Source organism: Sebastes fasciatus, chromosome 21 (assembly GCF_043250625.1).
Source record: "Sebastes fasciatus isolate fSebFas1 chromosome 21, fSebFas1.pri, whole genome shotgun sequence".
In the NCBI taxonomy this organism is placed as follows: Eukaryota; Metazoa; Chordata; class Actinopteri; order Perciformes; family Sebastidae; genus Sebastes; species Sebastes fasciatus.
Genome location: NC_133815.1, coordinates 8,937,547 through 8,949,971, shown reverse-complemented (window position 1 = coordinate 8,949,971; position 12,425 = coordinate 8,937,547). Strand labels below are relative to the sequence as shown.

Here is a 12,425-nt window from a genome sequence, read left to right as displayed (position 1 = left end):
ATGAATCTCAATTTAACTACCAACTTAATCACATAGGGACCGACTCATACAGGCAGGCAGAATGTGGAGATATGTGCATCCATATCGCAGTGTGTTTGGAAATATTGGCATGAAGAAAATGGTAATATGGGAATACTTTACAGTTGTTCGTTACAGATGTGCAGTTTACAAAGTTCCCACATATTTTGACAAATTCATTTTTAAACTTTTCTATAATATCTTACCCCATTAGTTTAAAATTGGTAGGCCTATGTAGTGGTCATAGGGCGCAATAACAAGGGTCTTTCTCTAGAGTGCTATGCCCTAAAGGCTGTTACACACCGCGATTAATTATTTAGCATTTTCACGTGCGTCTCATTTTAGTGTAGAGCGTCAGATTGGTTTACAAACGCACCCGCCGTGTCTAAACATACAGTAGGTACCACCTTCCCTACATAACTGTACAAATAATGTGAGTCCATCGTCTTCAGTGCCGACATCACTTCAGCCGATAGCAGATCATTGGATGCATTGGACGGGTTGAGTGTGGGTTGAAGTTGTCTCGCAGCTATACCAAAGCTTGCCGTGCTGGTAGAAGCTGTGACGTTATCTAGTCTGGCTATGGCAAGCGTGAAATATGTGCCAACGCTGGCAGTCTGTTGAGCGGCCTTTTGGTTGTCTTGATATTTTTTTCACTTTAACATGGCTGACCAGAGCCGATTCTCCCATCTTGCCAACGTCAAACGTTTTGGTGCAGAGCCTACATCCAGCGCGGCTAGGGGTCTACCATTGGAAAGCCATTCATTATTAAACACGCACTTCCCCGGCATTTGCGGATAGTTAAACTGCTAGCGCTAGCTAACTTCCCTCGCTCGTTAAAGAATTCCCGCCGCCAACTAGCTGTATACGTCAAAACATTTCAACCGTGGGAACCCTGAGTGTTAAAATGTTAAAAAGGTCTTTAGACATTGCTTTGAACAGTTAGAATAGATGCCTAATTAAGCCGGTATATGGGGTAATATTTTCTCAGCTTCTGTCTGGGTGGAGTTTTGTCATTTCAGCTGTCAAAACTGTTTTATACTTTCTATTTCCAGAGCAAAGCTTCTTCTCACTGACATCAGTGTGAATCTTCATTAGTAGATTATTAAGGACTTGATTAGGGCAATATTAGCAGAGAAATATTTATCTTGAGACAATATTTTTAGATATTAGCCATCCCCTCACAAGCATTAAGTAAGATTTAAAGGTCTTAGTACACTAGGAGCTATTTCCAAACTTTGTATTTGTTATATTTCTCTCTTTTGGCCTCACATTGTAGAACACTCTTCTCTGACTAACCATAGCAATCGCTTGCAAAAAAACCATCTGACCGACATGCCCCTCCCTTTCAAAAAATATCTTTCCGAGCCTCCCTTTTATTCCCTCTCCACGCTCCCCACTTGTACCAGCCATGCTGTGTCTATGGCTGCTAGCGAAAGCAGCCCTTTTGCCTACTTTAGTGCCTGGTTGCCGTCTCCAGCATGGCAGGGGGGGGTGGACTCACGGATCCCCCCCATCCTGCACGGAAGAAGGTGCGGGGAGGCGGCGAGGGGTGCACAGTCACAGAGCTTTGTGCCATTTAGGAACGATGCTAGTTGAGGAAACAACCTGCCAGATCTTGTTTCCACAGTACTATGTGATAATGGCATGTATGTTTTGAATGTATATGTATGATTTCAATGCAGTATGAATACAGACGGTGGAGCCAATTGATGCTATAGCTGCAAAGAGGCCACACCAACCATGAATTTCTTTCCACTTCACTTCTTCACCCACCCACCCTCTCAGGTTTTCACACATTTACAGGACTCACAAATTGCTGTGAGAGGACCTCCATTTGCCTCTAGGGTTGCCACAAGAGTGCAGCTCCCACTTGGGAAACAGCTGTTATTAAGAACGATACACGATAAAATACACTGCTTATGCCCCGCACGTACATACATTATCTAAGATAAACAAAAGTAGTCATTTTTCTGTTGTTTCTTTCTCTTTAGGAAGCCGACTTCCCTGCGATCTATAATGGAGTAGATATTGCTCGGCCTATTGATTGATGTCTCCTTCCCCCCACTTTGACATTTGCTTATCCTCGTCCGCATCTACCGCTATTGACGTTCGCTCTATCTGGACATCTTCCTAAGCTGTTTTGTCATTTGTCACCTCTTAAATAAGAACGGAGGAGGGGGGGTTGTCAGCGATAACACTTAATGATACCAACCACATTGATGGTTTTATACAAGCTCGTGGAAAGAATACTGTCTGTGGAAAGCAGCTTTACTTAATTTCCAGCTCTATACCTCTTATACCACTAGGCAATTTTACCCAGCATATTTCTATTTTTCTAATAATAAGACCCATTCTGCAACCTCCAGCACGCATTCACCCATAACTGTGGTCAATTTACTGCAAATTTACTGAAAGCAGGCTTTTGGTTTAACACCTTTTAAACTAATGTATTTGAAGAGCCCACTCCACAGGCTCTCCTGTCAAAAGCTACTATTTTCCCCCGACTTACCCTCAACTCTTGGATACAAACTGGTGCGATCACACACATCCACATTAGAGCCGTTGCTAATAAAACGCCCTCTGAGTGAGTTTTGTACTTTGCCAACTCTTTATTTGTAGTACAGTAAATGCCGCGCTTCCTTGACATGCATTTCTACAAACACAGTCTGGGCGTAGATTTTTCTCCCCATGAGGTGGAAGACAGATTCTTCCTTTTCCTCCCTCCCTCTTTCCCTCCATCCCTCCCTCGCCCTGGCTCCTGCAGAGAGGCTATTATTGCAGCTAATTATCTACAAATAGGCCCAATATGACAAACACAACCCTGTACCAGTGCTGGCTAAGCGCAGGAATCAGTCTGAGTGGGAATAAAAGAATGAAAAGGAGGCGAGGCGAGGCAGACAAAGAACAGGACAAAAGTCACAGTGAAGAAAAAAAAGGGAAAAAATGGTGAATCATAGATAATTGAGAAGAACGTGATGAAGACACAATGCGGGATAAGATGAGAGAAAATGTGGTGCTAAAAAAGATATAAGTGGGAGGCAGATGGGCGAAGAAAGGCAGTGACACCAAAGGGAGACAGCATAGAAGGGACTAACACGGGAAAATGATCTTGTCTATACAGTGTGTGACGGTTGTTGCCAATGGCAACTGTCCTGCGATGCACAGGCCACATCCATTTAGCTCCCAGCATGCCTCATGATCAGGGCAGCTCAGGGGTCTAAGGCTGTCTGTCTCATTTCCATAGAGAAACTCATTTACCAGGCGAACACTGAGGGCTAAGACGCATCAATGGGTGCTTGATTAGATCCTTACCGCTGATACATATGAATATTTATCAGTGTTCAATGAAAACACATTTACTCTCCTTTCATCTGGATCATCCCTGAGTGTCCTCCTACTCTCCTCTTAATTCTTTCCAATGAATATGTCACAGGAGCATCAGGGCTCCCGGCAAAGTGACAGCACTCAGGATAATCTGGTTATTGTTGCTCCGCTGTGATGATCAACACTTGCTTTAAGTTTCGCAAAATGCATCATGCTTTTGTCTTGTTGTGTTTTTGTTCGCCATGGTGACGACAGCTCTCAGAGAGGTAAAGGAAATGAATACGGGGGACGGTAATCAAAGCAACACACTTAAAGGGATGTGTGTTTGGAATACATTGCGGTTGCAGATTAGTGTTTGGCTGCACAACTGAAGCTGCAGGTGTGATCCGGATGAAAAGACAAGTTGGAATCACCGAGTTATTCCCGTCCCATGAGGCCAAACACAGAAGTCGCACACAATCACAAGCACACCCACTCTTCTTGTCTTTCTTTTCTCACACACAGAGCATGAACAACAGATATTTTTAGTGAGTATAACTTACATCACTAACTCCGGCCTCCACTATCTTCAGGCCTGTCTCCTTCTCCAGCTGCTGCTTCTGTTGCACTGCACGGGAGACAAAAGCAGAGGAGGTGTTGAGTATGAGCACTGGATGACAAAGTAGCAGATTTTTCAGTTCCTTAGGCAAAACAAGTGGTTAGTGAAACTGAGAATGGATGTAACAGCATGAGTCAGATGTCAAACTGGTCATAGAAAATGACCAGCCCACACACACAACACACACACACACACACACACACACACACACACACACACACACACACACACACACACACACACACACACTCACACACACATCAAGAGGAGAAAACAATCTTCTGGGTAAGACAGAAAGCAGTTCTCCAGCTGACAGGAGTCTGTGGTGGCACCTGGAGGAATGATATGTTGTGTGGGTAGTCGGACTATAATAGGTAAGAGAGTCTACAGCCAAGCTAGCAGCTTTGTGAGGCTGCACTTAGGCACAGTGGTGCTTTCAGCTAATGCCAGCATATTAACACGCTCATAATGGCAATGCTAACATGCTGATGTTTAACCTGGATTTATGGCTGAACAGGAGTAGATGTGATTTATTGTCGGATTTCACCAGTTGATATCACCACCGCAACACCAGACGGATGTATTGGACCCATAAAACTAAACTGTATTCTCAATTACGTTTGGAGGGAAACACATTTTGTAACGGCTTACGTTTGTTTTAGAAGTATCACAAATATGTTTGTAATGATAGTCCGCGGAAGGCGGCAGCAAGTGATAAGTACAACGAATGCCACGCAGAGCAGGTGGCGTAGCATGTCGAGCGACCGTTAATGAAAGGTATTACGTGGTATAATAACGAGTATAATAAGCAAGAATGTCCACTACAGGCAGGTGGGACTGGTGGTGGATGGGTCAAACTTTCCCCCGGGAGGCTGCTGTTTGTTTCCCGTTTTGCGTTTTTGTTTCGTTTCAATGTCAGAGTCATTTTAAGCCAAACCATGATGTTTTTTACTAAACCTAACCAAGATGATAATAGGAAAGACTGCCTTGTTTCATGTCTGAATATGGAACTATCTTATGCGGTCGCTGTATTTACATTGTTTTATTCACTGTTGTAGCAAACAGGGGTCGCAGTGAGCAGAGAGTTTGCAAAGGAGATGGCTTTGCTAGATTTATAAACATCCAGGCCAACCAATCACAGTTCTTGCAGTTCCCACATGCCACTTCTGTAAAAGCTGATAGCCCCGATATATATTTACTTAGTTAGTTTTGAGAAAGGTGCGCGTCAGCTGCAGTGTCGCCTACAGCTTCACTGTGTAGCCGCAGCAGGTACACAGAAGTATAAATGAAGCTTTAGCAGGTATAATGTTCACCATGTTCACCATTGAGGGTTTGCATGGTAACATTTGCTAATTAGCACTAAACGCAAGCTGAGGTTGATGGAAACGTCATTAGTTTTGCAGGTATTTCTTCTGGAAAAATAGAAATCATGACCTGATGATGGCGCTAGATGAAAAGTTCAGGGATCATTAAAGTTATTGCAATTCATCCTGAGGGGGACATGAATGTCTGAACCAAACTTTATTGCAATGCATCCAATAGTTGTTGAGACATTTCATGCAAAACCTCATGGTATCATTAGAGGAAAAGACTAATCTTCTGGAACTATGAATGTCTGTACAAACTTTCACGACAATCCATCCAATAGTTGTTGAGATATTTCAGTCTGGATCAAAGTGGTGGAGAGCCCAACGTTTCCATCCATAGAGCCATGGTTAAAAATATAAAATGTAAACAAAATTTCCAAATAAAAATTGGCCGTTCTCCTCACACACGTTGAGTCAGATCTGCGGAAGATTACCAGAAAGCAGATGAAGTGCTTGCGGATTCGCAGCACACAATAACTTGAGCTCCTGCCTTTGTTCTTGCGGTAATTAATACACCACCCGAGTTTGATCCTCAGATCTATTGATCTAATCAAATATGGCATGCTATTTCCAAAGCTTTGTTCACGAAAGATATTCTCATGCAAATTAAACCAAAGTGAGGCAATGTTAAATATCCATCGGTCAAGATCACACATCTCACCGACTTTTTCCCCCTCCTTCCTCACTTTGATAGAAACATTTATATTGAAAAACAAAATCAAAGGGGCCTTAATAGATTATGCCAAATTATAGAGGAAAAAATGGAGCATAATTTTAATTGAGTTTGTTAGCATGTGAATGTGATTGGTAATGGGGAAAAGGGAAAAAAGTGAGTTAAAGAGAGAGGAAGAGAAAGAGAGCAGGTCCTTTAAATCCCATTTCCCCAGATGAAGGCTATGCAAATGACCCTGAAGAGCTGAACCCCACCTCACACTCCAAATTCGGCAAGGGCCTGTTTAATTAGTATTTTAATCTATCCCAATGATTCCACTCAGTCCACAATGTATGCAGCATTCCATCTAATTAAGCACGCTACTTTTAGGATAATCATCCATCTCCCTCGCTCTTCCTCGCTCCCCTTTTCTCTTTCTGGTTATTAAGGATCCTGCGCACATTGATCATCCTATCATCTCATCAACATGGCAGCGGAGGGGACATCTTATATTTTAGGTGTCAGCCAGGGGTTTTCTGAAGGATGGCTAAAAGGAGGATAAAGGAGGCAGGCGGGGAGAGCTGGAAAGGTCAACTATACATACAAGTTTAAATTAGAGTGCCACATAAAAGAAGTAGACAGAGGAGAAAATCTGCCCTTAGTGAGAGTCTTCGATGTCTCCACTTATTTCATGTCGCCACCCCTGTATTTAGTCACAGACATATTGGCTCTCCATAGATAGCAGTACCTGCACGGCGCCGGTGCTATTTAGGAGGGGGGTAATGAGCGAGGTAATTAGGCCCAGCTGGGTGAGGGCGTAGGTGGTGTGGGTAGGTGAAGCCGCTAAAAGGTCACACAACGTTTTGGTCCTAATGAGGACCCCTCTGGGGTCGCAACACATCACGAGTCAAACTACGGAAGATTAGCCTGGAATCAACACACATGTGCGTCACGGCGGCTTGCAGCTCCGGTTTTGACTGACAAGCTGACATTAACCGTCTTACGGCGAAACCAAAGAAGCCTGAAGGTCAGTATTTACTTGTGAATCAAAGCTGAGGACTCTCCAATCAACCTGAGGGAGAGGACGGTCCCACAACAGCCACTTTAAATGTAAATACAATGTACTTGGCGGGCTCATTAGCCGGTAACTGGATGGATCTGGGCTGCGGCGAGAATCCAGCCAATGGATTGCTTGTTCTGTCACTGACTGTACAGATAACAGCCTACAGCATCTCTTTCTGGTCACCCCTTATATTAACCTCCCACTGGAGCTCACTCTCTTTCTCTTTTTCCTCACAGACACTCACAGAGATTTTTGTAAGCTTCAAATTAGCCACCAAATACTCCTGACAGACTGTGGAAAAGAGATGTCAGGTCTCATTTCAGAGAGGCTCCTCCAGCCATTTTAATAGGCATTGTCTGAGTCTATCTAGTCTGATCTCTAATATCGAGATCTGATCCCTGCTGCTCATTTAATCTTTTTCGGTTTCCGAGTCACATTGAGACACATCATCTGATGTTCACCAGGCAACAAAAGCACAGCAAAGCCAAAAAGGCTTTTTTCATGTGTGTTTAAATGTGCTCCAGTTTCATGTTGAAATGACATACACATGCAACAGTTTTATTGGAGATTATAATATAGAGGATTGCCTGATGACCTGGGACTATTCAGTACAAATTCAGTTAATGTGGGTGATTACTATTTGGTGAATTAATATCTTAAGATGACCTACAGTGTCACTTGTGTACAATACAATTGGCCCTTGCCCATGTCCAATTAAAAACAATCCCTCTGCAAGAGAAGGCGGCTGTTGAATCTCCGAAATAAAGATTTTCATGAAATAAAAAACAGATTTTTATGCTATTTATGGTCATCATTTTCCCAGCCATTAGATACATTTACATTCTGTAATTACCTCTCTATAGAGTAGTTTTCATTGTTAGTGGCAGAGTCCGCCATTAGCGCAATGGACTACCTGCACACGAGGGAGCCACAGGAAACGATGCAGCAGCAAGCAGTGTTTCTGTTTTTAATTTGATCTCATTGATATCGGCCTGTGCTCTCTCATTACACTGTGTCAGAGCTGTGCTACGTTACTGCTAATGCAAACTGAAAATGTTCTACTGCTGCTTCTTCACGCTGAACTAAGACTGGGTGGCTTTTATTGTGAAGCAGCCACAGGAAACACTATGTATTTGTCAGAGAGGTTAGCTTTGACCATGATCGCTCATCAAAAATGCATCGACAATGGTCATTTTGTGCATATTTTGTCGGCAGATCATTTTCAATCTTTGCAAGTGAGTAACGGAACAAGAAGGAGCAGCCAGACTGAGCTGTTAGATGAAGAGTTCACCTCCAGCTCTACTTCTCTACGGCCTGCTGTGTGGAAAACGACTTGTACTTTGTGCAGCATGAAATCAGCTGACGTCTTTACTAAAATAACGTGAGGTTGTTTGGCTTCACTATAAACAAAAACACCAGTTGCTCTTCTGTTTTTCTGACAAAGTAGCTGCTCAAGAAGCGTTTGCTTTCATCAGCTACACTTATTATCACCATAAACGTATCCTCATGCAACAGTTCCTATGCTATCTTAGGAAAAGTTATTCCTACGAATGTACGTGAGACATGTAAATTTCCGCTCCAGTCTTTTCAAAATAAACTTCTGTCTTCACAGGAAACTACTTGGTTAGGTTTAGGCAACTTAAATATAAAAAAATGACACCGGAAGTGGCATAACTTAAGTACGGAAGTCACGTGACAAAAATTACTTTGTTAGGTGAAGGAAAGGATCAACTTGGTTAGGTTTAGGCAACAAAACTACTTGGTTAAGTTTAGGAAAAGATCGTGGTTTGGCTTAAAATAATACCGAAAGTAGCGTAACTTAAATGCAGAAGTTACGTGACACATAAATCAATGTTGACTTCTGGGTTTACACGGGGTACGACAGAAGTCTCCTGGGCGAAAGTCTGGTGTTTTTTGATCCATTCATCCACCCGACCTCCTTCCTACGCGCTATTTGTTGCTCTTTATATTTCCTGGTTCACGATTACATGGAATACATACGAATTGATTTAGTGCGATATACACAAATTACAGTGCATTACTTTTCGTAGGTACTTTATAGCTATAGTGTATGAGAACAGCCTGTCCCCAGCCTGTCCCCAGTAACGACGGGTGTCTCCAAATCAACCGGGACTGAAATCTTAAAGGTTATAACTTCAAATTAAAAGTTTAAAGTGGGCCCCTTTCACATGCAACGCTGCTCTATATATAGTACATTTATTACAAACACATAAAACACCCCTGAATGATTTCAGCTGGAACTGTGCCTGCTGCCAAAGAACATTTTTCATTTTTAAAATTACACTTGCCGCTATCAAATATTAGAAGAGTGTCTCCGCTAAGCGTCAGAAAATTCAGCCAGGTGAACAGAAAGAACTGAGCAACACTTCAAAAACTCATCAAGAACTTGCTGAAGAGGAAAGAGGAAGAGGAAAAGGCCATTTCAATCATCAATCTAAAGAATGATTCAAAACATCGTTGCCTTTCCTTGACACACGGCACACTAATGAATGAAATTACAGAAAAAAACAACCACACAAACACACATTTAAGCTTGATTTTATGTGACCTTTAAATTGCTCTGTAGCATATGCGCTCAACACAAATTATCTCGTGGCGAGATATAATTTGATTAAAATGTTGCTTTTCTCCGCCATATGCTGCAAACTGAAGCAATTGTGCGCTCCTCATCATAGATTCTAATAGCAATTCAGAAATGATTATCATGAAGTCATCAGAGCTTAAAGTCATGAATATATATATTCATTTTTTCTGATATACGACAGGGTTGTTATTGTTAGAAGCAATATAAATTCAGCATCGGTAGACAAATCACCGACTGTAGGCTGTAAGTATTTTGTATTTCACAGCAGCCAGCGCTGTCACATGATCGTAATGTTGCCTCTTTGGCCGAATGGGGGTATATAGTTGACAAAATGCATATTTCACCACCCTCTGATTGATCTGTTAATATTGAATAACATCCACATCCATTCCATCTATCTCCCCCCTCCCTTTCCTGCTCCTCAGGTCGTCTATTCACCACTTCCATCTCTCCATCCGTCACTCCAACCAAACAAAATGAAAGTGTTTATTGCGGAGGAGGGCTGACGCTCACGCCTCTCCACAGCCGTTAGCCTTATCAGCAGGCAATCGCTCCGATATTAAAGCTGCCATTCCACCCATCACTTTCCCCTTGCACATATGATGGCTGTCTCTACCTATCAGAGTGGAGAGAGGAGGAGGAGGAGGAGAGAGAGAGAGAGGAAGAGGAAAACAGAGGGAGATGCACCTGATCCCCCTGACAGATAAGATGCACGGCAACCCATTTTCTCAGTCAAAATCCAAGGCGGGAAATAAAAACAACAATATCCCTTCATACTTGGGAGTATGAAGAAGCACAGCGCTGACTTCCGAGCAGCAGCACATTCATTACATGTATGATATATAACATGAATGTGACCCCTTTACGTGTGACGCTGATGCTTATCAAAATGTAAATCAGTCCACAGATATTGTTGTCATTTTTATAAGGCTTATTTGTTCACCTTTTCCCCCCCCCACTACCAGTATATATAGAGAGGATATTCTACAGGAGACACACTAATATAAAATGACTTCCACATGAGCTCGGATTTTTTATGGTGAGGATAAACATCCTGTAAATAACTTAATATATACCGCTATCTGAGCACACATCGACGCCCAGAAAATCCCACAGACCCACTCTCGCTCTCTCTATCTCTCCCCTCTGTCTCTTCTTGTTCATGCGTATCAATTGTTATTCTGCTCCTTGGCTTTTATAAATCAAGACACCAAATCAAAAAGACCTGCACCTCTGAGAAAAACCTACAAAATGAAACAGAGGGACGAGCCGGAGGAGAATAAGGTTAAAAAAAAAAACATTCAGTGCCTCCAGCCAATGACATCATTATGCTAATATCTAATCAAGATAACGATTAAACCATCAACATTGTGTCAAAGTTACTAAATCAAAGGAGGTGCATAAAGGGTTTAATGATTAATATAAATGTATTTTTTAAATTTGATCGATAACTTGATTAAATGTTCAGTTACAAGGCTTTGTTGAATACTCAATTCTGATTGGTCAATCACGGCGTTCTATGGTCTGTTATTTCTTTATAGCAGACTGTTGCTATGCATACCAGACTGTTGCTATGGGTGTAGTGTAGGACTCTGGCGGACCGTTTTTTGTGAAATTATTGATTTCTTAAGTAAGTAGCCGTGTAATAAGCGGGATAATGTACAGCGAGCCGGTCCTTCAGGGCGATGCGAGACCCCTCCTCCACCGCAGGTTTATTTCACAACAATAACCGGCTCGCTGTACGTTATCCCTTACCGGTGCATCCCTAGTAGTAAACTCAATATTTTTAGGATTTGGGACTGTTCTTTGGATAAAACAAGCAATTTTTATTATGTCCACTTTGGTTTTTAAGAAATTGTGACACTTTATAAACCAAACAATTAATTGAGAAAATAATAATTGTGAGATTAATCAACAAACAAATAATTGTTTGTTGCAGCCCTAATTCTATTTGTAATGAGACAAAACAGAGTAGTGAATCTGCACATTAAGAGCGGGGAATCAGTGAATGTTCGGCATTTTTGGTTCATTAATGATTTAAAAGATTAAATAATTAGTAAACTGTTGTTCATTAATTTCCTATCGATTGTCTAATCTGATTAATACGTCTTGCATTATCACTGCCCATTCACTCTTTAATACTGGCGGCTTTTATAATGATAATCTTGAAATCTAATATAATTACACATAATTTAATATAACATTTCAACTTAATCCCTAAAAAGTAAACGTGCAGCCAAATAATTCAACTGAATAGAAAACAAACCATCTTCTCTCTCTCTCAGTGTAACCAACATGATGATAGCCATGACATCATTAGGCTCTAATGTCCAATCAGCAGTGCCAATCATATACAGCCATGTCTGTCACATGGTAGAGCCGTGCTGTTAACAGCAGGGGGTCCTGGCTGCCTCACTGTTTATTCACCCCGATCGATCGTTTCCTGTGGCTAAGCCAACAGAGCTCCCAAACAAACCAACTGCTGTTATTCAGCCTAAATCAACACACCACAAACATTCGCTATCAGTAACAGAATACACTGGACTCTACTGCAAAATACCGCAGAAGCAAAATGTTCCCTCTCAGATGTGTCTGGTTGACGATGTAGAAAAAGAGGAGAGGAGATGGTTTCTAATGGCTGTAGTCGTGCAATCAGCATGCGCCTTGTGTCCGTGGCAGGCCTTTGGTATCAAACACATTACAGGCCCCTTCCTCTTTCAAACAGAACCCACATGACACTTTTATAATTGCATCCTCCCTTATTAGAGCCCCCTTTCAAAGATGGCTGAATAATA

The 12,425-nt window shown here is 42.0% G+C and overlaps 1 protein-coding gene across 1 annotated transcript in view; it reads right to left on the bottom strand.

Annotated features, from left to right (window-relative positions):
• The window catches only part of ptprn2 (protein tyrosine phosphatase receptor type N2), a 132,340-nt gene that overhangs the window by 48,816 nt on the left and 71,099 nt on the right, over positions 1-12,425 (bottom strand). Inside the window, exon 11 of the mRNA XM_074622592.1 lies at positions 3,888-3,952. Coding sequence (XP_074478693.1) covers positions 3,888-3,952 — 65 coding nt within the window. The remainder of the gene's footprint in view (positions 1-3,887; positions 3,953-12,425) is intronic.